The sequence below is a fragment of the Colias croceus genome, chromosome 13 (assembly GCF_905220415.1).
Source record: "Colias croceus chromosome 13, ilColCroc2.1".
Taxonomy (NCBI): Eukaryota; Metazoa; Arthropoda; class Insecta; order Lepidoptera; family Pieridae; genus Colias; species Colias croceus.
In genome coordinates this window covers 2,563,497-2,591,020 of record NC_059549.1, presented here as the reverse complement: position 1 = coordinate 2,591,020, position 27,524 = coordinate 2,563,497, and the positions used below count along the sequence as shown (strand labels likewise).

Sequence of the window (27,524 nt, the reverse complement as noted above, 5' to 3'; positions counted from 1 at the left end):
CCGCTAGTTTTTTATAGGGCCATAGGATGAATTATCGGCTAGAGAAATCTGTGGAGATGATTTGGGTTTATTTTTATTTAGGGTAAAAGTGTGGAGGAGATTCTGAGGTATTTTAGCTGTATCTGGAATATCAAATTTTTTTCAATTAACATATTATTATAATTTACATATAACATAGCAAGGCTTTGTAACATGAATGAAATACAGTAAAAAATTACAATTAATTGTCACAAAAACGTTTGTATACCTATAAAGTTAATTGTGTTTAGCATGTGTGAATTACAAAGTGAAGAAGAAATTACATCATCACTGAATTAATTTCCTCCACGGAATATAATTATAAAAATGTTCTTTGTCTACTTTTTAATACAATAGACGCTATAAACAAAAGCGAACTAAAAACAAAAAAATAGTAACGTCAGCGACTCCCATCCTTCCGAACATTTTTTAGCCACCTTTTTAAACTATGAACAACGCCTATAGTGATAATGTTGGCTACCTGAGCGTGGGTGAACTTGTGAAATATTGCTAGCCAACCCCTGTCACATAACCTTAAAAAAATTCCAGATCCGAGAAGATAATACAAAAATTTCGAAAGTGCGACAGAGACGGATATATCGCTAGAAGTTAATTGCGATTATTGGATTTCAAGGATATTAATTTAGTGATTCACGGTTCATATTTTGTGATTTTATACGGTTTTGTGAAAATATGGAATTCTGAATGGCATATTTACCCTTCGTCGGTTTCGGTTATTGTTATAGCCAAAAATATAATTTGGTGGCTGTGACTGTCAACACATTAATAAAGCCTGAGACGGAAGCATATTTGTGCGTTTCCTTCCTTTAAAAAAAAAGTTAGGATTACGTTTATTTATGTGTGGGAAAATGTATCTATATCTACTAATATTATAAAGCTGAAGAGTTTGTTTGAACTCGCGCATCTCAGGAACTACGCGTCCGATTTGAAAAATTATTTCAGTGTTAGATAGCCCATTTATTGAAGAAAGCTATATGCTATATATTATCACGCGAGGAACTTAGCAATGCTGGTAAAACCGCGGGGCACAGCTAGTTTTAGATACTTTACCGTGAATCTATGTATAGTTTATCTTAACATAGTAAAATGTAATTTCTATGCAAACAAGTTTTCGCATGTTATCCCGTTTGTATCGCCTATCTTTGAAACACATGGGGTGAATATATTTTACCGAGCTTCCTTTTAAGTGTCTATTAATATTATATGATATACTACTATGTTATTCTTTTTTGTGTATATATTACTGGAAATAGAGAATGCTTCGGTACTGAGATTGCGTTTAATATTTTACATTCGAATTTTCGTCTTACAAAACGTCTTGTCCAAATTGTATCTACAATTTTACTGTAGGAACCGAAATAATAATTATGCATAATCACAAAGTGAAAATATTACTACATACACAATAATCGTTAGATAATATCAACAAGTAGTATAAACGATTGCTCCACTTCTAAAAATAAAATCAAATGAATACAAAATTGATTTGACTTCGAAAAAAGCAAAATATGGTAAAAATCAACTTTCAATTTAACAAGACAATACATATTTATCACTCATCGGATTGCAATATACCCATAATAGATAGTTCAGGATACATCGCCCATTTTTGCAAGTGACTGCTATCAAGCTAATTTTCCGTTTGTAGCTTTATTTTGATGAGACGCCCAATAATTTCGTGTACGAAAGTCTCGATTGTGGTAACTAACAGAGATAACAAGGATAAAAATTTTTGATTTGATGGTTCTCAAATATTTATTACTAACTGAATTTTTTTTTTGTTCAATCTCAAAATAATTACCTAAATTATTCGAAAAAATATTGGTCCTACAAAATCTATGGTTGGTTCAAAGAGTCCCCCTTTCCAAAGTGTATCGATAACGAGGTCATCATAAATGATTACTAACAAGCTGATTTTTTTGTTTTCACTTAGTTAATGTTTATATAATTCAACAGACATAATATTGTCCTACAAATTGCGTAATAAATATTTGAGAACCATCAAATCAAAAAATTGTATCCTTGTTATCTCTGTTAGCTACCACAATCGAGAGTTTCGTACACGAAATTATTCGGTGTCTCATCAAAATAAAGCTACAAACGGAAAATCAGCTTGATAGTAGTCACTTGCAAAAATGGGCGATGTATCCTGAACTAAGAGTAAAGATAGCCTCAAGACAGAGTCGAGGAAAATATCCATCATTTTTCATTTTTACAGCTGACAGTATGATAAGTAAAACACTTCAACGTAATAGCTTTAACACTTAAGTCGGTGTAATAAATGTGCTTTGGAACGACTTAAATCAAGAACAATCGTTGAAGAGAAATTTAGCAAAATAATTTTGTTAACAATTTTCGAATTGTTGTTGTTCGAATTAACATTGTTGAAAATTTAAAAATAGGTAATTGAAAACTTATATGGTTTAGTAAGCAGCAGTAATTCAAGTTGAATATTTTCAGATATTATAAAAGTGATATATTAATGACTATGAGGACAGAAAATATGTATACGTAAGAATTATCTATTAAAATTAAAATTATAAAGATTTTATTCATGGTTTTATTATTAGATAGATCTCGCAATGTAGTACCTAGCATTACGTGACTCTACATTGTTGAAAAATTAAAAATAGGTAATTGAAAACTTAAATGGTTTAGGTAAGCAGTAGGTTTAATTATTTAACCACAGATTTGTAAGATATATTAAAATTTTAGTTTAAAACCCTGGCAAATGATCCCTTTCAAATTAACATAACTATCACAATTATAATGTAAAAAATAAAAATAGTCTATTTCAATAGAGTTTTTAGAAACTGCTGTAATTTAAGAAGACCATAAAAACTAAACACACTATAAGTGTGATATCATACCATAATAATAAAACAGAAATCTGTTTTTTTTTTTCTAATTATTATAATTTTTATAGGTTTCTCTACTAAAAAAGAATGTTCACAAAATTTCATCTGTAGCTATTAATTTCGTATAAAAATATACTTTTATGTATAATTGAGTGATAATAATATGTATAAAATTCACGCTCATTATAATATTATCGATATCTAATGAAACAAATTAATACAATATTATGTATGTTATCTACTTTTGGACTTGTAACTGGTTTTAAATTGATAACACAAACATACTGTATCGAACCAAACATTTCAGACATTTATTAGAGAAAATTATATATTATGTTAAACGGATAATAAATACTTAAGGCCATAACATTATGCTAGTGCAATAACATACTACTATGTTTTGGTTGTTGACTTTTTTTACTTGCTATTATTTTGGTAATTAATTTAATCACATTAAATTTAAATTAAATCAAATACAAGACGCTGGCGGCTGGATGCGTCATGCGTCTTATATTATGTCCTAATATCCGATTTATATTATGTTTTTACAGTGCTCAATATAAGCCCAAAGGAAGGTTAATACCAAATCCTTATTGACACAGTTGAAAGCCTTATATCAAATAAGAAGTTAGAAAAACACGGATGCCGAGTAAAATCTGTCTTCATAGTCAACTTAACTAAAAGGATTAAAATGATTTCCTGGCTGCCAGTGTGGTCCGTAGACCGTGAACAGATCTTTTGTTACCTTAAGCCTTTAATACTTTTATACCATAGTTGCTTTTTAATTTCGCCATTTATAGTATAAAAGGGTTGATTTTTAATCTCACTTTCCTTGAGGTAAAAGCGTTAGGTCCTTTGTTACTTTCATGGTGCCGTGCATCTGTTATAATTCGTTTGGATTCCTTTTAAAATGTCTAATGGAAATGAAATGCTTTACAGGATTTATTCACAATCTTATTACTTAAAACGTCACGTTTAGGAGTTTTTTATGTTACGGAATGGACGATTAAAATATTCCAATGTATTTGTAAAATAATATTACTTAGGTACCTACTTCGTTTTTTAGATTTCATACGCATTACTTTTATTCAAAGAACATTCCTTATAAGATAATTAAATAAATCCATTAAATGTTGATACTGTTTACCTAGAATCAAATACACAATATTATATTATATAAACACAATAATAGGTACAGCATTTTACATAAATATATGGTGTTAAATACATACAAAACACGAGTAAACTGGTTGCCTACCATAAAAGTAAATTTATGTAATTAGGTCTTTATTATAATAATTAAAAATCACGACAAAACTTACAAAAGCTGTACTAATTTTTAACACTTTTCGTCACCGCTTCTAGCAGCTGATGTCTACATTCATTCAAAGCGCGGTTTCGCACAGCCGATCTCTCAAAGCTCAGTAAAAAATAATTTATTGTAATAAGTTCTCGTGAACGCTCGCCACCACTCGGCTCATCCCACCCTCACCCCGCGCCTCTCCCCCGGAGCGTATACTCAACGACTGCAATGCCTCTGGTGTCTACGAGCATTCAGTTGACTCCACGCGGCGTTGAGGAACGGTCGTGCCACTCGATGCTGTGTCTTAACGCGAGCGATTTGTGAAAACACGATTATGAATACGTACTTCAATAACAAATATCAAACTCGTCTTATAACAACGAAACTCAATCAATACTACACCACGATTAAAACGAACAGTTATTTACAGTTTTATTTCAAATAATACGTATTAGAAGTTATTGTGGACTTAGTGAAAATACTGAACGTTAGAAACTTATGGAATGTGTGAATCTTACTAGTAAGAAAATGTGCTCCAGTGCAATTACAAGGACTACGTATTAAATTAAAACGGAATTGATTTATAAATTGATGGATACTTCACATCCGGCAAGGGGACACAGCAAACGAATGCCGACGGAAAAAACATGACACTAAGCTTTCTGTGTCTTGATTTTCTTCTATCTTGATGTTTGATTTTGTTCACGATGGCTATTCAAGAAATGTCTTTCAAGAATTCATTCATCAGCCAAATCACATTTCTATTTGTTGTGGCACTCAATGTCGCTGATCAGAGCTCATTACCACTGAAATATGAAGCTCCCGATGATTGTCAGTGGTGGCTTAAAGGCCCCAATGATGCACATGAAGTATCTCTTACGTGTAAGTTACGAACGATTAATAGTGAGTTCGACACTACAAACTTCAGTGTTATTCCTTCTGAGCATACAACATCGCTAAGAATAGAGTGCAACGAAGAAATGATGTACAAAAGCTCTTTGGACGATCGCAGTTTCGCCCATTTAGTGAAACTACGTGAGCTTATTTTGGACAACTGTAAAATTGGAAGATGGCCACCCGGTGTTCTCTCCGGTTTAAGAGATCTTCGAAATTTAACGATACGAACGAAAAATACTGAGTGGGCCGCCATGAGCTTGGAGATTGCGTCTGAAAGTTTTACTGCGGTACGACAGTTAGAGAAATTAGACCTAAGTTTTAACAACATCTGGTCGTTTCCTGAAAATTTATTCTGCCCTCTCACTAATTTAGTTTATTTAAACGTTTCCTCGAATAGACTTCAGGATGTCAGCGATTTGGGGTTTAGAGAGAGAGCAATGCATCAAGCTTTAATTAGTGATCATGAGGGACCACCACCATCTGCATCAATGCCACATGCCTCGTGCTCGTTGGACATAGAAGTCTTGGATGCATCAAACAATCATTTTGTGCTGATGCCAGAAAATGGTTTCCACGCCCTACGAAGGCTAAAAGAATTACACATACATGATAACGAGATTTCAATGGTTGCTGACAAGGCCCTATCAGGCTTAAAACAGTTACAAATTATAGACCTCTCAAACAATAAAATTGTTGCTCTCCCACAAGACTTATTTAAAGATTGTAGACCAGTGATAAAAGAAATATACTTACAGAATAATTCAATCAGTGTGCTTTCACCTATTTTGTTTGCTAACCTTGACCAATTGTTAGCATTGGATTTATCAAATAACCATCTTACAAGCACTTGGATAAATGAAAATACTTTCGCCGGTCTTATTAGAATGGTGCTACTAAACTTATCTAACAACAGATTGACGAAGCTTGAACCCAAAATCTTTAAAGATTTATACACACTGCAGATTTTAAATATACAACACAATATGTTGGAGAATATTGCCGCCGACACATTTGCACCAATGAATAATTTGCACACTTTAATTTTATCTTATAACAAAATTACTCATATCGATGCCTACGCTTTGAATGGACTTTATGTATTATCTTTACTATCAATTGATAATAACCGCCTCGAAGAGTTGCATCCAGAAGCATTCCGTAATACATCATCATTACAAGATCTAAATTTAAACGGCAACCGCTTGAAAAAAGTGCCCATAGCGCTCAGAAATATGCGTTTATTGAGGACACTCGATCTCGGCGAAAATCAGATAACATCTCTGGAAGAATCGGGCTTTGTTGGTCTTCATAATGTATACGGATTACGTCTTATTGGAAATAAATTAGAAAATATTAGCAAAGACGTATTCACAGACTTGCCGTCTTTGCAAATTTTGAATTTAGCAAGAAATAAATTGAGACATATTGACATGAGCGCATTTGAGTCATTAAAAAATTTACAGGCGATTAGATTAGATGCGAACCAACTCACAGACATCCAAGGCCTGTTCGTAAATATACCTTCTCTGTTGTGGTTGAACGTGTCAGATAACAAAATAGACTGGTTTGATTACTCTGTTATACCCACGGGACTACAGTGGTTAGATCTCCACAGCAATAACATCAAAGAATTGGGAAATAACTATCGCATAGATAAAGAGTTACGATTACAAACTCTCGACGTAAGCTTCAACAAAATGACGAAGATATTTACATACTCTATTCCCAGCAGTGTTGAGCTTCTTTTCTTGAACGATAATCAAATTACACAAGTTGAAGCCCAAACTTTTGTCGGAAAAACCAATTTAACGAGAGTCGATTTGTATGCAAATCAGATCACTAGTATGGATCTCAATGCGCTTCGCTTAACTCCAGTTGATCCGGGGAGGCCTTTGCCCGAATTTTATATCGGTGGAAATCCCTTTCAGTGTGACTGTACTATGGAGTGGCTTCAACGTATAAATAAACTAGATCATCTTCGGCAACACCCTAGAGTGATGGACTTGGAAAGTATTTATTGTAAATTGTTATATAATCGTGAAAGGACCTATATACCGCTCGTAGAAGCGGAGTCATCTCAGTTTTTGTGTACATATAAAACGCACTGTTTTACATTGTGTCATTGTTGTGATTTCGACGCTTGTGATTGTGAAATGACGTGCCCATCGAACTGTACGTGTTATCACGACCAACCGTGGTCGGCTAATATAGTGGACTGTTCGGCAGCTGGGTATGCCGAAATACCCAGCAGTATTCCTATGGACGCTACAGAACTGTATTTAGATGGTAATAACTTTGGTAGTTTAACAAGTCACGCCTTCATTGGACGTAAAAATTTAAAAATATTGTACGCGAATAACTCAAACATCGACGCGTTGTATAATAATACATTTAGTGGACTAAAACGCTTGACTGTGTTGCATTTAGAAAAGAACAATATTAAAGAGTTGTTAGGATTTGAATTATCGCCTCTTGAAAATTTACGTGAATTGCATCTCCAAGACAATAAAATACATTATATCGATAATAGAACGTTCATAGGACTTATGTATTTAGAGGTTTTACGGCTCGAGGGAAACAACATTTATAGCTTCGCCGTGTGGCAATTCACGATGAATCCATATTTGGTTGAGATAAGTCTTTCACGCAATCCTTGGTCTTGCGATTGCCAATATATACATAAATTTAGAAGTTGGTTTAAAAGTAACCTAGGCAAAGTTGAAGATGCAGATAAAATAACATGCATTTTTGACAATTTAACGAATGCTGTTGGGCCGCATATGACAGATTTTAACTCGACAATTTGTACAAGTCATGTTGGTGGAGTTTCATCTATAATAGAGAATCAAGTGATAAATGATTACCTGCCATTACTTCTAATATCGCTGTGCGTATTTGTGATAAGCTCTGTCCTCATATGCGGCGTGTTTTACTGGAGACGTGAGCTTAGAGTGTGGATTTACTATCATTGCGGATTCCGCATGTGCTATAAAAGCACGGCCTTCGATGATGAAGCTGATAAAGACAGGCTATTTGACGCCTACATAAGTTATAGCGTGAAAGACGAAGCTTTCGTAGCTCAAATGCTTGCACCTGGATTGGAATCTACGGACCCAAGCTTCCGTTTGTGTCTACATTATCGGGACTTCAACGCTTCGGCCTACGTGGCTGATACAATAATAGAAGCCGTTGAATCTTCCAAACGAACAATCATAGTGTTATCTAAAAACTTTATTAATAACGAGTGGTGTAGATTCGAATTCAAAACGGCGTTGCACGAAGTATTAAAAGAGAGACGTAGAAGACTGATAATAATATTGTTAGGTGATTTACCGAATAGAGACATCGATCCCGAGTTACGGTTGTGTTTGAAAGCGAATACGTGCATCGAGTGGGGGGATAGACAGTTTTGGCAAAAGTTGAGGTTCGCGATGCCGGACTTGCGGAAGTGTCAGTATCACCGGTCGACGGTGAACATTTACGCGTCAGTGTCGCCGGTGGGGGCCGGGAGGGCGCCGGCGCCGCCTCCGCCCCCGCCACCGGGCAAGCTGCCGCCCTTGCTGGCGGACGGGCTGGCCGACCGGCTGGCCGTGTCCACGAGCGTGCACGCGCGCGACCCGCACCCCCACCGAATACCGCCGCACGCGCAGTTGTGGGCGTAGCGTATGCTCCAACGCAGGTAACTAACTGCAACGCTTAAGCGTATTTAGTCCGAAACAGTGATAATTATGTTAAGCTCTAGATTAAGACATGCATTTATGTTTAGGTTTGTACATTGACACTTCATGGATTGATTTCCTAACTGCGATAGTAATTTATAAGTTTGAGTATTGTAAATAGTACAAATTACGCGTGTAACCACGTTCCAGTCTATTAAATTATTAAATGCCAAAGTTTAAAACTTATTATGTATATACGCATTTAAAATATTATATAATTTTGTTAAATATTACCTGTTCACAAAAGACTGTAAATAACTACCTACATTATGATTTATGTGTATATTTTGTAAAAAATTGGATGAATATTATAAAAGAAAACATGAAAATATAAACATTATGAATTTTATTTGCTTTTGTTTTATTTCTCTTCCGTTGCATTTTTAAACATGTTTCAAAATTGATAGAATGATTTTTGTTTGGTAGAGATACTGAATTTTATAGAGGTCATAACCTTACTACCTACATTACCTTAATATTCACTAGATATTCATAAGTAGATATATGAATAAGAAAGAAAATCGTATCATGTATATTTACAGACCGTAAAGATCATTTCACTTGTTCAATGTGAGATTTAGATACTGACTAAACTCTACACATAACACAAATAATAATTCAAAGCACCAGAAAGGTCATTATATTTTTATTAAGTAGGTATCTTTAATAAATTTAAATAAATCATGAAATAAATTAATAGAAACACATTTGGAGACTAAAAATTATTAAAATTTAAATTATTTTTGACATGAGCAATTTTTAACGAAAAACCAATTTAGCCAAGAAGTCATTTGAAATCATTTCGCCGCAGGCAAAGTGATAATGGCACTCACGATTTGCTCAAATGAAGACATAAACTATCGATTTGTCTATGAGAACGAATAAAATATTCTAGTTGAAAATTTATAATATTAATAAGCTTAATTATCGACTTTTACAAAACTTGATTATTATCTCATTTATTTTTGACAGCTATCAAAATAGGTCAGAATACATGAGATATGTTTAATTGAGTTTTTTCATACATTTTCAATGTCGATTAATAACCTCTACAATATGGAATATATGATTTAAAATAACTTTTTCTTTAAAAAAAAAAACACTTTTCATATATATGAAATTAGTGAATGAATTTTCTAAAATATATTTTAATCTTTGAAACTTAAACAAATAACTTAGAACTCTATTAAAATATAAGAGAAGGGATAAAAAAGTCTAATCAATTAAAAAATTAAATTGATGTCAATACTGCCATATCCTACCTAAGGATTACTTCCTATTACTTCCTATCTAAGGTCTATAACTACACTTCAAATTTAAATTACAAACATAAGCAGTAAGCACTCTTGTAGGTACATTCATTTGCACGACCTCAAATATTTGGCACGAAAAGACAAATTCAGTCCCCAACTTGTTTAAAAGATTACGCTTTGAACGCAGTCTGAATTTTAAACTTCTGCTAGAGAGTGGCTAACTTTATATCGATACTGCGAAGCAATTACTTATTATTTCAAATAAAGTTAAAACGTCCCTACTTATTATTTAATTCATTCTATCATTACTGCATTTATTACATTTTAAAGACATCAATTAAATTATGAACTATATAATCATCAAATAGGTTTAAAAGTTTTATAAATACATAAACAGATCAAGAATCTGTATATATAAAACTCAAAGGTGACTGATATAGTGATCTATCAAGGCACAGCCCAAACCACTGGACGTATCGGGCTGAAATTTGACATGCAGTTAGATGTCATAACGTAGGCGTCCCCTAAGAAAGGATTTTATAAAATTCATCCCCTAAAGGGAACTTATACCATGAAAATTTATCTTTTCCACGCAAGCAAAGCTGCGGGCAACAGCTAGTATTAAATAAGTCGAGAATATTTTTAATACGCATACGTAATAACGTCCATTTTATAACGCTCAACCTCTGAAAGATGGAGACGTATGCGACAGAATTTCCTTTCAATTTAAACTGCATTTTACGTTAAAGGTGCTATTTTAATAGCGTCATAATTATCACCCTAGCCTACATACTGATCTAAATGAAAATCCCATTATCTGGTTCGGGCAAATCAAACTGAAATCAACATCGGTTATATGCGTTACCCTTATCAAAACGACAGTCGGGTCAGCATAGAAATAATGGGAAAACTTGTTTTTACGAGGCCGAAGTCAGGGGACGATGTGTCACATGATTTTATCAGATAGGCACCGTATTTATGTTTCTCGCATGTATAAACGTGGATATCGAGATAAACAGTTGTCGGTCGATTAAAATTGTTTCCAACTTGTTAGGTGAATATTCTCGGTTGGGTGAGATTAGAGATAGCATTCCGAGTTGGTGCGCTATTTGGAATATCTTTGGACGTTTGGTGGATCTTTCTTACTAATTGTTTTTCATTTTGATGAGGTAGATTGTGAATGAGCATAGTTAATGAGTTTTGAACATATCGTTTTATTGTACCTATGTGAATTCATATTAATTTTCATCAACCATAAATAACAAGCTTTTCCAAATATGTTATTAAATTTCGATATTTTCAAATATAATAAAATCTAATTAAATTGTTATACGAAAGTGCTTATATTGTGTAATATGGTATCTGATATGGGTAGATAATAATTGAAAGAACGATGAAAAACATTTTTATTCGATCAAAATTTTGACTCCAGTAACAAAAATACTATATATGCAATAGATATACACTCACCGGCACGGAATCTTGGCCACTTACAAATTTGGCGATAAAAAAAGTTTGGAGTGTTTTTCACGATTTTTTTGTATGCAGATATGTTAAAATATTATTTGTTTAATTTTATGGTAAGAAATCATTAAGTTTAAGAATAATCTTTTACCACTTTTTAAGAGTTTCTCGAAATTTGTGTTTTGTGCGGTTAAGCCGAAGTTACTAATTGTTCGTTTTAAACTTTTTTCGATATCGTTTATGCCGTTTTAAGATATTGTTATTGTTGTACTGTAGTCAATGATCATAACAAACAATAAAAAATGCCGTTAAAATCTGAACAACATGCTCAGGCCATCACAATGTTAGACCAATGACTGCCGCAACATAAAGTACCTAATGTACAGTACATACCACGTTCAGCGATGCACTGTGCATGGAGGAGATACCAGGAGACTGGCAGCTACACGTGCAGACCAGAAAATGAAGGCGTGAGGTGCATATCAGCTCGAGAAGACCCCTTTATTGTTCAAGAGATACTCAGAAATGGCTTTCTGACAGTTTTTGAGATACGCCAACGGCTTTAAAACACCAGGATAATAAATGTGAGTGAGCAATCGGTGAGAAGACTAATGAAGGAAGTTAATTTGAAGGTTTGCAGACCAGCACGCCGACCAGAACTCCTCATATATCACAGAGAAGCACGTCTTCGTTTTGCACGAGAACATGAAAACTGGACCCACGTCCAGTGCGTTCGTGAAGTGTTCACAGATGACTGCTAAGGCACTTTACGAGCTTCTGATAGCCAAGAGTCAGTATAGAGGACACGAAAAGAGAGGTTTTCACCCATCACCACACTCAAATTGCGATTATTCATAGAGGGTCAATAATGGTATGGGGAGGTATAAGTTCTGATGCTCGCACGGAGTTAGTTATCGTAGATAATGGCTTAAATTTGATCAGGTATATTGAGGAAATTCTCCAGGAACATGTTCAGCCCTATTACAGGTTTATCAGTGAAGAAAATTTGCTACTAATACACTATAACGCACGTCCGCGTGTCGTACGATGCGTATAAGAGTACCTTCAAGGGGTTATTATTGAAAAATTGGAGTGTCCAGCTCGTAGCTCGGATCTTAATCCAATAGAACACACCTGTGACATGCTTATAAGAAACATAAAGTTCGATTCCAACCCAGCACCAATGTAAGATGAGCTTAGAAATACAGCTGGGGCCGTTTGGTACACTATAGCTCAAGTGGACATCAAAAATGTCTTCTAGAGTATGCCAGACTGGATGCAAACATTATTTAAGGCAAGAGAAGGAAACACCCTATATTAAAAGGTTCAAATTTTTTTTATGGAAACGTTATTTCTAATTTTTGTGCATTTTTTAAGAAATAATTTAAATTTCACAGGAAAAGCGGAAATTCTTGTTTAATTAATATCTACGCGGTAGTACTTCTTATAAACTTCCAATTATTACTAAAAGTTAGTAAAAGCATTAAAGAAACTAGTTTTGATAAAATTTTTATTGAATTTTGTAGTAGAAAATAAATAGTGTTATTTTACGCAAAAATTTGCAGTGGCCAAGATTCCGTGCCGGTGAGTGTATAAACAAATATTTCGGTTTCTTTTAACAGGTAGGTACATACTTATTTTTCTTTAAACCCTACGGATCATAATATTATATCCTGTTACTTTAATTAAAGCTACGACTATAAATGTGTGTACCTACTAAGCCTTATATTAAGCCCTAGTTTTTAAACCAACGTCTTAAAGGCACTAGTAAGACGTCTGACCTGGTTTAAATTAATTATTCACTGGTAAATGTTCGATCCCGAAGGTCTCAAATTACAACGATATAAGTTTTTTAATCAGGCGGTATGAAACTGAAATTTTCGAACTATAAAAACTAGCTTAGAAGCACTATGAATTGTGAAATCCACCTCTTTCAACGGAGAATTATAATATCTAAGGCTTAGGTATTTATTGTATCGAAAATTTCACTTACATACAATACACCTAGTTCATGTTTAGAATTGAAAAATAAATAATAATGTGTACCTATGTAACATACCAAAAATTTTTGCTGAAAAATACGTTCGTATTTCTTAGATTGTTTAGCATTGAATCAAAGTTAAAGTTCCTTGTAAATGTGGTATTTTGCTCATTACAACTACGATCAAACAAAATTTCTAACATAAAAAATGTGTAGTATTAGACAGCAGTAATACTCGAATAAATTTTTGCAAATTTTAGACGCAATGAGCTATACAATTCTTATATAAACACAAAACTGCGTTATCCATTTCTTCTTAATATTTTGAAGCACATACAAATACGACGGAAAATTTCTTTGAAATCCATCAACCTCTATAATCGTATTGAATACTGATTAAAATGTCCTTAAATACATTAGCTTATTTAAAACGGGAGGCTCAACAAAGAACCCATCTGGTGGAAAATGCCATATGGCACGACAAAGGACGTATGCGCAATTTAATAGCATCCTAGTCTCAAAGCAATACCGAGTGAATACCGTCCTCTAAATACAAACATTATATGAAAAAATGCGTATTGTCATTCGATAAGCCTTTACGTACACTGGAGATGTCACCAAAAGAGATCAGCTTTCGTCTAGGCAACGGTATTGGGTTTGCGTAACTCAATACAAATGTTTTATTACGTTCTCGAGTTTGAGACTTTATAGCTCGCGGCATAAGGGTTAATATCGAGTTATTAACATCAAGAATTCCGACCACAGACCGCAAAACAAGGACAATCGGGGACAAAAGCGACACAGATAATGTCCCATCCCTTAATCACATGCACCGTTGGTCTCGAAAATATTTGTTTGTAATAGAGAATCATTGAAACGCATCTATACGTACACGATTCTATTTACAGTACTGTATTTGGGTTCAAATCGAATTTGTTGTTGGAGCGGTAAAAATAAACAGTCTAAATCAGGACAAAGAATGTTGTCGAACACGCAGAGGCAATCTGAGGATTACATTACAATTAGGCAGCAGCATCGTGACTGCATGTTCATTGAAACGATTAAATACCTGTAAATAGCATTTATTTTACTTCACGTACAGATGTTTAGAATAGTTAACGTATTCTTATTATTATTTTACATACACATAATTAATATATGAAGATGTGGGGTCACCAATAATTCGAATTTAGATAAAAACTGAGCGCACATCCGTCGTCTATGCCGTCGCTAAGCTGGCCGCCACAAAGAATTTACCAATCATTGACATACTCACATACTCTGAGTATATACGAACCCTACTATTTATCAAGTAAATTCTACATAGACATCATATTTCTTAATGCAATACGTTGGCTAGATTATATTATCAGGGTTTTAATGCCACGATTTATAGCTATTTTATAAAATCAAAGTTTCTTTCGAACAACAGCAGCCAATAAGACTCATCAAAATTTAATGATGAATTTTGAAGTTTATTATGCATATAAACAAAGGGACACTTAAAATTCTATTTACTTTTATGGATGTCTCTTTTAAAATATAGTCTCTATTCTAATTAAGCATTATATGACTCCATTTATGCGTCCTTTTACGCCCTCTCTTAATCACTCTATAACCCTACCGAAGAATGTAGGATTGGAATTTTAGGAAACTTTAAATAGCCATATTCCGGCATCATTAAAATAGGTTTATTTCTTACCAACTATATACCATTAATCCTTTAGATTATAAATCTTTTAGCAATAAACAATGGTCGTATTAAATTATAAATGCTAATTAAAATATCTTGTTTTATTAAATACAATCCAATTATCCAACGTGTCTGTTACGCTGTTTATTCGTGAATAAATTATTATTTTAAGAGTAACAAGATTATAAATTCGGGCGATTCAGTCTTCTAACAGAATTTGTTCCAGTTATGTTCTATATTTATTTTGATGCCTTTGATATGAAACCAAAATGGTTTTTAGATGTTGTTTTCTAGATAAATTAAAATCTAGGACACTAGAACGAAATAAGACACCAGAAAATTTCAAATTTAATATTTTATTTTAATTATTAAATATTCCTATTTTCCTTAAGGCTAATCAAAATTACAATTTTGATTAGCTCTCAAATGCGTATCTAGTACGCGTTTAGTACGCGTGATTAGTACTCAAATGCGTTTTTGTTGTTTCCATTATTAATCAAAATTACGCGTAATCAACCGAATTGCTCGACATCAAATTAAAAATTCCATAACAGACTCCCATAAAAGTCCATGAATATCTAACCCATGGAACTTTTTACACTTTTTAACAAAGGTAACATTAATTAAATATTGAAGAAGCCGTCGTAATTTAAGTACAATCAGACTGTGCTTAAGCTGGGTTATGAAAATTTAATCAAAAAGCGCGCCCCTCGGGCATCGAGTAGTACATCCATACCCAGTATTTCTACATCACTTGTTTTGAGCAAAATGTTTGATTTAATCAAAATAGTTATTAGTTACGCTTCATATTTTCAAACTTCAATATTGGAATTCTTGGTATTTTACACCTATCTTTTTAATGATATCAGGGAATATCGATGGTATCCTTATCACGTAACGTAGTACTTTCCACCCGAGGCTTCGCCCGCGTTTTCAAAGAAAACCAGCATAGTTCCCGTTCCCGTGGGATTTTCGGGATATAACCTATCCTATGTGTAAATCCAAGTTACCCTCTATATGTGTGCTTAATTTAATTGTAATCGGTTCATTAGTTTTATCGTGAAAGAGTAACAAAACATCCATCCTCACAAACTTTCGCATTCATAATATTATTTTTAGTAGTAGGATTATTATGATAATGATGTCGCTATGATGAATGTAAATTAACGAAGATGTTTTATGAAAACAATTTCTGAGATTTTTATTGTATATTAAGTATCCACGTGGATCTTGTAATTACAGTCATTCAATGAATCAAATGAAATCGAAAAGACAGGAAAATATATCGCAATTTTACTTGAATACCCACCGGGCTCAATGTAATTGAATATCTTTATTACCTCACTGAATTGTGATCTTATTTCTTTTCAACTATCATACTTCGATAATTAATTAATCAGAAATAACGTTCCTAAAGTGTCACGAAATAGATTTAAAGACATCTTTGGCTTCACAAAATTGTTCGAGTTAACCATACATTCCTTCAAAATCGGTACAATAACCTCAAAACTGAAATAGACGATTCAGAAGCTATACGCTGACATGTGCTTAATCATTAGACCCACCGGGCGATAAAAAACGCCCCGATGGGACCAAAAATTCATTAATTTTAGTTTGTCATACGCCACTAATTTGTAAAATTTACAGCTACTAATGACGCATCTTCCGGTAACATATCACGTTAATATTAAATTTTTATTACACATACAGAACCCGCGAACGTATTTATGTGGCATTTAACAACAATAATCGTTGGGGGCTCATCAAAACGGCATTAAAATTATATATATATCGTGAATGCTCTAGAAATCATATTTGAGACATTTATGTTTTTTATTAAAGTTATTTGAAGTTTAAATTTAGTTAGACTATTGATATAAAACGGTTTGCTTTAGATCTTTTGAGTCGTACGAAAGTATACACTCCTTGCGTTAGAAAAGAAAACGTAACTTGCCTTTTTTAAGCAAAGACCCAACAAATAAAGTTTTATAATACGCTAACAAATAAGTGATCCCTCATACTAACAGTGTTAACGACATTTAACTGTATGTGTCAAGTAAATTTCTATGTCATCATAAATTGTGTTTCCTCTATAACCTATGGTTAGATTTAATTATCGTATAGACGCTGAATGTGGACCATTATTGCTCAAGCTTACAACAATTGCTACGTCCGATATATTCAAAAGTAATTGTTTGAAATCGCTCTCATATAAATTATTGTCTAACATTACAGATGCCGTTATAATATGATTTAGTGGTCGGTCGTTTTTAAAGAGTTAAGCCTTTGTGTTATAATCATGTATCACTGTTCGTAATTGGTTTTATTTATGGGTACTAGCTTACTAGCTTTCCACTGCTAAGATCGCGTGGGCTTCAAATTTGCTCATTGTTCCAATTTTTTTATACATATTATATTATTCAACACAGTTTATGAGTGAGTGAGATAAGATAGTCTGACAAACAAATAATATAACTACATAATATTATAATAAATTAAAGCTCTTATGTAATACCAATAATATATAAACTTTACCTTTAGTGTATAATATTATCTTTGTACAGTTGTTTTATACATTGACTTTCAATATCACTACATAGTATAAAACAAAGTCGCTTTCTCTGTCCCTATGTCCCTTTGTATGCTTAAATCTTTAAAACTACGCAACGATGCAGTTTTTTTTAATAGATAGAGTGATTCAAGAGGAAGGAGGTTTTAGTTTATAATTTATTAGGTTTTAGATAAAGCGGGCGAAGCCGCGTGCGGTAAACTAGGTTTTTATATAACTCACCATATTTATCGACAACAACATTGTACTCCTCATAAAGCTCTTCCAACTAAAACACGAATCTATTTTACTGCGATTCATGGCCCTTGACTGACTTTAATAAAATAACCATAAAGCATGGAGTCTACCCAAAGTATCATTTAGCGTTTAATTCATCGAGTTTGTAGCGAGCTGTAAAAAGTAAAATAATAAAACTTTGTTTCATGGTCTCACAAAAGAACCCACGATTCCATTTCAACTTTTTTATTTCCACCTAAAGTAATTAAGCTAGAGAAATGGTTTGTCTCAGCTGCGTCATAGCAACTGACTCGGTTTCATTTGTTGATATCGTTACATCAGTTATACTGTGGTCATACTCTGTATGGTTATAGTATCTGGGTAAATTTGTAAGAATTTTAACAGTATTTTGATTAAGAGACTTCAAACTACAGACTTTAAATCACGGAAGAATATAAAAAGATGTCGTGAGGAGAGATTTTGAACAGAGCAATGTCATGATCAACCAAACCATTCACAAAGTTAATAAAAGTACTATTAAAATTTAATAGATTTAGTGTGAAATCGTATATAACATACAACAATCTGTAGATTAATAACCAATAAATAATAATTAATAATAGATTATTAATCTTCTTCACATCTTACGTAATTTAATTGTCATTACTTTTATTAAACATTAGTCTATAATCTTTAATAGATAGGTACTTACTATTGAATTAAACTTTTAAGGTTAATATCAAAGATCAATACTATATTAATAATTTATCTCATGTTTAAAGTATAAAGATAATATTAAAGATGCTAACACAGTTTCATTAGTTAATTAATAGCTTTCCAATAGTAATCTAAAACCGGTATTTAAAACGTTTTTGCGTTGGCTCAAGCTATTAATTGTGTATAATATATTGAGCATATTTTAATAAATCTTATGAGTGTTGCTTTAAAATCTTTTAAAGTGTACAAAAGGTCAGTGATCTATAATGTTTTTATATTACTCAAAACTGACGTATTCGTCACGAAGCGTCGACAGATTACCGTCATTTTTAACGGCTGTTTTCATAATATGATTTCTTAAATTAAGGCTGTTGTCCGCTATATTAGCCGCAATAACATTAGGGGCCTTGCTTCGTATTAAATTATATCCATGTCAATGAATTGTTCACACTCAAAATTTTAGTTAGGGACATAAGCTTACTAAATTACGAAATTAATGTTCTATTTACTTGACCTTGTGGAGAACAAATTAATTTAATAATTCTGATGAATCTTTTCTGATTATTAATTTCTGATGTTTTGTTTTCTTTGGAGAAATTTTGATGTGTCTTTACGATAAAAATATTTCACGGCAATATTATTTATATGTTCTCAGGAAGGCTTATCTAAGATTCGGTTTTACAATTACAATTAATTTTTATTTTTTACAGAGATGTTTTCACACTTTATTGACATTAATATTAATAATATATTTTCTTTAAAATTTACTAGATTTTCAAATATTGCCTTAATAAAATAAAGTCAATGACCTCTACGTACCAGGATCGCAGGAATTCGAGCGGATTTGGCTAAAGGGTAAGACGGGGGTAAACTCTGAATTGTTTCCGCGATACGGAAGGCTTAACATTTCCCTATGTTTGCATACGCAATGTTTACCCTGTTTAACATTGGTAGTTATTTGTATTATTGGTTATGTTTGCTATATATGTAGTTAATTCTAATCTATACTTATACTTATCTTTGCGATTAATATTGTAAAACTGAACAGTTTGTTTGTTTGAACGTCTAATCTCAGGAACTACTGGTCCGATTTTAAAAATTATTTCGTTGTTAGATAGCCCATTTATCGAGGAAGGCTATAGGCTATATAATATCATCTCGCCAAGACGAACACTGCGGGTAAAACCAAGGGGCACAGCTAGTGCTTGTATATAATATTTTGTTACTATAATGAAGAACGAATTTTGTTAAGGCATAAATGTTAATCTCTGGTAAAATTGAACTCTGTTTTACTCAATGAAGTCAAAAAAGGTGAATAATCTTCAAAAGACCCATAAGTCTTTCTACTTATATTAGCGAATGTGCAACTTAAAAATATCACAATTTTCTTCAATAATTCACCTTATTTTTATTTCAAGCCCAATTATAAATTTATTACACTCTACGAAGCATAATAATATTAATTTTTACATGAAAAAACATTCAATAAATATACATTTTACCTCTTTTGTAAAACTAACAAGAATTTATGAGCTTCTGTACATTAGCGTAACAATAATTTAACAATCTGTTGCCAATTATCTAAGAAATAACAAAAAAAGTTCATTAACTTCAACTAGAGGTTATCAAAAATAATATGAAATCTTGTTTTATTCATTTTTATGTCCAAAAGAACAACCATAAGTTGAATTAATGGCTTTTCTAGACATTCTTTTCTTAATGGGTGAAACGTCGGTCATTTTACTACATTTTTAATGTATAAAAATAGATGTAGCTTTACGCGAACAAATTTTGTTAATTAATTCTGGGACATTGTAACTGTGATTGAGATTTTATATATTCCTCTTCTAAATTGTTGTATGTAAGTGGAAATTTAAATTAAATAATTACGTATAATAAACCGAGATTTCTCAGCTAATACATATTTTAATATTATCGCTCATTCTTCTGTAAATTAATGTTATTAATGCTATGATTTAGGTACCTCTAAATATCGACAATATTCAGCCAAAACCTGTTTTATTAAAACAATTACATAACTACGACTACGACTTATACCTTTATATTAATAATTTTATCGTTAACCCTCGTTTTCAAAAGAATCAGATGAATATATTGACTGATGGTTATTTCATATAGAATGCCACTTTTTCCTAGTTTTCCCGGACAGCCCGGTCAGAAGTGACGGATTGCTGGCGCAAAACCGGGCCATGCAGTAATCAAGCTTTGTAAAGATTTGTAAAAAAACAATTTTTCAGACTCCTTTCCATTTAAAAACAGATTAGTCTTACTTCATCTGTTTCATATTGATAAGTCAATTATGTATTTGATATTATTTAATTTAAATGACTACCGAGCTAGTGAAATTTACACATTACCCAATACCCACATTAAAAAATTAAAAAAGTAAATATGTTTTTTGTACTTTACACATAAAAAAAATATGTATTATGTACATTAGTACTCCGAAGCTTCCAAACGTAATATTAATGAAAACGTTCATAAAATGTAGAGCCGAGAGCGTACGGTTATTTTGAAACAAAACTATAATACCTCATTGTGAATTGATTTATACGTATAAATAAGCCAAAAAATAAGTACAAATTACATGTCCCGCAGCCGGAGGCCCCAAAAGAAAACTCAGATGTACTTAGAAACTACATTTAATTACTAAAGTGAGACTTTACACCCATGTCCGCACGATGCGGACCGGAGTCAAAGAATGAATTTATACATTATAATAATTATAAAGACGTAAGCTTGGATGCTAACTAAGGGAAATCGCACCCACATTCTATTCCCGTGCGAACGGCGTATTCAGCAGTTTTGTATGAAGGCAGGGCCGTAACTCCTCCCGCCGAAGTTCAGCGACCATTTTTGAATATTGTGAAAAAATGTTGCTGGAAGCTGGGGCTCATCTGCTTCCTCATCTGCTCATCTGTGGTCCTCTATAAAGTATGTGTCGATCTGCGTCACATCGTGTACCAAATGGCCAAAATTAAGACTGCACCAACCAGAATTATGTTTATAGGGATAGTTGTTTGATATATTGCAGGATCCTTTTCTATAGCGGTAGGGGTTTCTTCCAAATTAACTAAGTTGAGAATTGCGTATCTTGTATATTTATTTCTAATGTCCTTAATATATGTACCGCGTATCTTCAGTCAGTGGCTGTTGCTTAATTTTGTCATTTACATTATAGCTATCTTGAAATTCTCCGACTCGAACATACATCCAGTAGGTATAGTTAATAAGAATGTACCTTGGAGTATCACGAAGTCCTCTTGTTGCATTTATAGTGAGATTTTAAATGAGCGTGGTAAATATAGTAAGTAATGTATTATACTTCGGGCATTCAGCCTCTATGTACAAGAATGAGTTACTGTTAGTTGCTATATAGGGATAGGAAGGGATGAGGGCCTGCCTATTCTTATTTGGAAAAATAGCTAAATGAAATAAATCAAGAATATCTGTAGAAACTAATGGAAATTTAAAAATTACCTATTAAAATTTGCTTATTCGAAAAGTAGTATCCAGGCTTAAGTATATTATAATATTCCCTATCTTTTAATTCTTATATTTTATTCTAATTATAAATGTTACCTAATTTCTTAATCATCTCCCTAACTGTTTCCATAACTTACATTGAATTTTAACTAACTTAACATAGGGTAAACGCAGCTATCAACGACCCATCGAAAATCTGAAGGTATTACCGACCTATAAAAGTAATTCGAAATTTAAACGTTTCCAGAACTATTCTAGCTATAGGTAGGCAAAGTTATACACGAATGTATTACTTGAGCATCGTATACTTTAACGTTAGAGTGAGTAACTGAGCAAAAAAGAGTTAAAATGCGTAAGTTGCTGCGGGGTAGCGTGGAAGCAGGACGTGTCGTACTGTTCCGTTGTTCCTTCGGGTAAGTACTGTGAGTATCTTTTTAAGACATTTACAAACAAATGACATCTATACTTTAATTTATATTACTAAATGTCAATGCATTTAAGTGTCAACTTTTCATTTCTTACAACATTTTATTAATAAAAAGTAATTTGAAACGATAAAACTTAAAATTAAAATGGGACGGTGTTAGCTTCACCAGTTTAAGCCGCGGCAGGTATCAACGACCCGTAAGTCGGCAATGGCAGCAACGTAACTTTTTGTTTTATTTTCTTTTATGTTATTATATCACACTAACACAAGTGGTTTTATGGACCAGTTTAAATCTAAGCTATGAGTCTTCATAAAAATCTATTAGCGACTAAACTTTTTTGTCTAGTGTTGTGTCTTTTAGCGTTGTCAATTTATACAAAGTTATGATGTTTTCGAGGATCCCTATCGAATAGTTACAGAAGTAAATCATTGTTATTTTTTTTGTTTAAACAATATGCATTTGTTCATATTTTGTATGACATTAATCAATTATAATCTATTTTATAGTCTGATGATCAAATGAATTAAAATAACCATTTTTTTATGGGTCGGTAATACAATTTAGGTTTATACTTACTTACTTTAATACCGACCCATGTGGGTCGGCAATAGCAACTATAGGAAGCTATTACCGATCGAATATAGATTGTTTAGTTTCTCATCTACAAATTCAAATTCAAATTGCTTTATTTGCAGAATGTAGAATAAAGATGTTTGTATATACAGATAATATTGATCCTTAAACATTCTGCTTGTAATTGAGCGTGCAAATATATTTTTATTACTTTTATGACATAATAGGTGCCTATTAAAAATTATATTTTTAGGTTAAATTTAAAAAATTAAAAAAAATTATATTTTTAGGTTTTTAGGTTAAATTAACATAAAACATATAATTAGGTATATTTTTTCCAGAAATATGGAGCCACGAAAGCGGCGAAAAGTATTCAGTAAAACACAACTCGCCGAAGCAATCAATCAAATAGCATAACGAAATATCCTAGAGTTTGAAATCCTTAATTTAATATATATGTACATATATTAATAGTATTATGTTGATTAATTTAAAAGTTTATAATTATTTAGTTCATTACTAAAAAGTACTCATTTGTTTTATTAAAAATAAATACAATTAAAAAATACGAATATATTTGCATTTTTATTTCATTTTATTAAGATCGGTAATCATCATCATCACTAGCTTCTATACATTCCATTGCTGGAAAAAGGCTTCCTCTCACATACGATCGGGAATAGCTGCATAAAAATCGTTAATAGCTTCACAGCCGTTTTTATGGGTCGGTAATAGCAACAATCGACTAAGTCACATTGTAAATTATTTTTTACAAGATAATCCTTTATTAGAATGTATTTGCTTCAATAAATACATTTTTTATACATAACACTAGCATATAAAATGAAATTATAAATCTTTAGAAGAACCAGTATACTTAAAAAATATGGTTGATTTTGAAATTGCCTTAGAGGGGTCGTTAATACCTGCGTTTACCTTATCTAATAATTGTCATTTAATTTTTTTAAAGAATTGAATTAATACGAAATTAATTTTCTATTGATTTTCCACTATCTGAGAAATAATACTATGATGGCCTTTGATAAATCATTAGATGATATATATAAACTGAATGCTGATTTTTTTGAAAAGCTTAAATGAAATTGATATATTTTATAACATCATTATAATCCAAATTAATACCTGTAATACCTATAATGATCGATCCTAATCTTCACAGTCAGTAAAGCATAGTGTGTAAAGTTCGGATCATATGTATTGTATAGTAGATATGTATATACCGATAAGGCGATTCACTATAATTTTAATACGAATAATTCTCGGAATAAAAGTCAGGGCCGTACTCAGGTGGATATAATTCGTGCATATTCATTTCACGCATTTTAGAATAATTTTGTGTTAAAGGTAAACCTCTAACGGGTTTCGGATTAAATTCTTTTCTATAAGTATTTCTTACTAGGTAATTATTAAAATTATTTTTATTCTGTAAATAAGATGCATTTAATTCTTCGTACATAAATTCTAATGATGAAATTAAATTAAACTAAATGAAAAATTTATTTATTACCATTTTTTTAACGTTTTTTCAATTGAAATCGGCCGCATACATTGAATTCTTGAACCTAAGGCCTCCTATAAACCGCGAATAAAAGCTTAAGTAGAATTATTATATATTTTTTTTATATAAAATGTACATTTTGCCTCTATGGTGGTTACTACTGAATCATGAAGCGAAATGTAAGTCATGAAATTAGGTAATTTTATTCAATTTATCATTGATTAAGAAATTAAGCTATTCACTACCTTCAGTAGTACTTATATAACTTTATAGTCTAGTTAATAAGTATCTAATCTAGTTAATAATATAATTAATTTTAAAGTAAATCTCTACTATCATCTAAAACTAGTCCACGAACAGCCTAACTCAATGCAGTGCTCTCGGGAATTAGACTTTCACGGATGGAAAATCTTGGAAAGGAAATTAGGACTAAAAAAATAGGTATAAACTAGTAAAAGGAAGCAACACAGAACTATTCTATGTACTTACCAATTAATCTGGTTACTTTTCGGGATCGATGTTTGATTTAGCCTCCAGGCCGCAGAAACCGTAGATTCTGGATCCTCAGCTCCGTAGCGATAGCAAGGTTACTATCTATGCCACGTTTTATGAGGATCCTACCGACTGCGCCAATTACATGTCCCGCAGCCGGAGGCCCCAAAAGAAACTCAGATATACTTAGAAACTACATTTAATAGCTAAGATGATACTTTTACACCCATGTCCGCACGATGCGGACCGGAGTCAAAGAATGAATTTATACATTATAATAATTATAAAGACGTAAGCTTGGATGCTAACTAAGGGAAATCGCACCCACATTCTATTCCCGTGCGAACGGCGTATTCAGCAGTTTTGTATGAAGGCAGGGCCGTAACTTACACCAAAACATTTGTACATAACATACACTTAAATAATAAATACTGTACGCTGTTGCTATGGGAGCAATTACAAAATTATAAAAAGTGGCTGCAAATCGTCAGTTCCCATCGTTAAATACAATTTGACGTCGGCTCTCTTTGTGTTAAAATACAGTTGTGTGAATTCATCACTTGTATATTGATAATAGCATAGATAAAATATTTCCTTACATCATTAAATTATAATATCTTTTCCACTGATTTCTAGAAGTGTTATAATAATTCATATTTTTCTTCTTCTGTGTCTTTAATCAACTATCACAATTGGCTTATAAATAAAAAAGAACTTCTAGTAATCTATTGATTAGCTTATAAAATTATAACTACAGTTTATACAAAGCTGTTTTGTTTATTTAAAAACTAGCTTCCGCCCGCGGCTTCGCCCGCGTGGTGTTTTTTTCGCAATCAAAGGTAGCCTATGTTCTTTCTTAGGTTCTCTTTTTCATCTTTAGAAGATTGTCTGTGCCAAATTTCATCAAAATCGGTTGAGAGGTTTAAGCGGGAAAGCGTAACAGACAGACAGATAGAAAGCGAGTTACTTTCGCATTTATAATATTAGTAAGGATTCTTAAAGTATAGGTATAATTAAGTAATTTAATGCCTTTACTCATCTGTCTAAACATACAAAATTCAGTCCCAATTGTTGTTGCTCAAAACAGTTATTACAGCTTCTGAGAAGGGTTCGCAAGTAATATTTTCGAAATATTTACGATAGTATGAAAGCAAAAGTCAAAATTGGATCAATTTGCATACAAAGAGCGAAGCCGGAACATAATAGGAGATGAGAAACGGTAATTTTGGGTTTAGGACGATTTCACTTTTTGGGAATGTCCTTTGAGGTAGGTGATTCATTTTATTTTAGGAATTTTTGGACTTCAAATTTGTGTCTAAATGAGGCGACTGAATATAGGTCGTAGGCGCTTTTGTTAATAATATGCAGCTTATTGGATTTAGTATTTTGGTTTTATGGCATTCAAATGTTTTATAAATATATTTTTTTAAAGAATATAAACAAAAATCAATCGAAAAAATATGAAGCTTATTTAAATATTTAGTTCAATATTAATCTTGAAATAAAATGCTACGGTGATATTTCATGGTGTTTTGATATGAATTGCATTGTCATGATACTAGCATATTTTATAAGCTTAAATTAACTTTCATTTTCATCTATCAAACCATAAATATATAGACTTCCGAATATCCCCTAAAAATTCTCAATACAGACAAAAAGGTACCTACCTAAAAACAGCTACCTACTCGCAATAAAAATTTTTAAACACTTTCTTTAAAAAAAATGGAACCATAATCCAAACAACAAAAACTTTGTCACTTTTGTTTTTAGTCACAAAACAATTCAATTACAACCCATTGAATAGCATTTTGTAGACAATTTCACTTTCATAAATCTATACAATTTCTGATCATAAACGAAAGTCGATCCATATTAATATTTATTACCCTGAATGTATATCTAAGGAACACTTTTACCGAGTTATAAATAGTTTTATGTCGGCCACCCGTTAATAGTAACTAGGGGTATGTCACAGATATAGAGATCTAGATAGAGCATAATAGAGCTACGCTTTTGTTACATTTTTGTTTATAACATATGACTTAGTTTCTGGATGGAATTATTTTACAATTTTTACATTTAAAATTTGATGGAATATTTTTTACACACTCTTTTATGCATTTTATGATATCTATTATATTTTGTTGATGTATAGAAATATGATATAAGTAGCTTTTATTCATCATATTATTACACAAATAATTCTACATTAAATACAACTGACAAAAAATAAAATTGTACAGGTATTATAGAACGTACATATAATACTGTTTATGCAAAATATAACGGATTT

At 32.2% G+C, this 27,524-nt stretch overlaps 1 protein-coding gene across 1 annotated transcript in view; it reads left to right on the top strand.

Annotated features, from left to right (window-relative positions):
* Window positions 1-4,471: 4,471 nt before the first annotated feature.
* Window positions 4,472-27,524, top strand: part of LOC123696639 (toll-like receptor 6) — a 119,610-nt gene continuing 96,557 nt past the window's right edge. The window contains exon 1 of the mRNA XM_045642961.1: window positions 4,472-8,776. Within this exon, the coding sequence (XP_045498917.1) occupies window positions 4,908-8,759 (3,852 nt within the window). The 5' untranslated portion in view covers window positions 4,472-4,907 and the 3' untranslated portion in view covers window positions 8,760-8,776. The remainder of the gene's footprint in view (window positions 8,777-27,524) is intronic.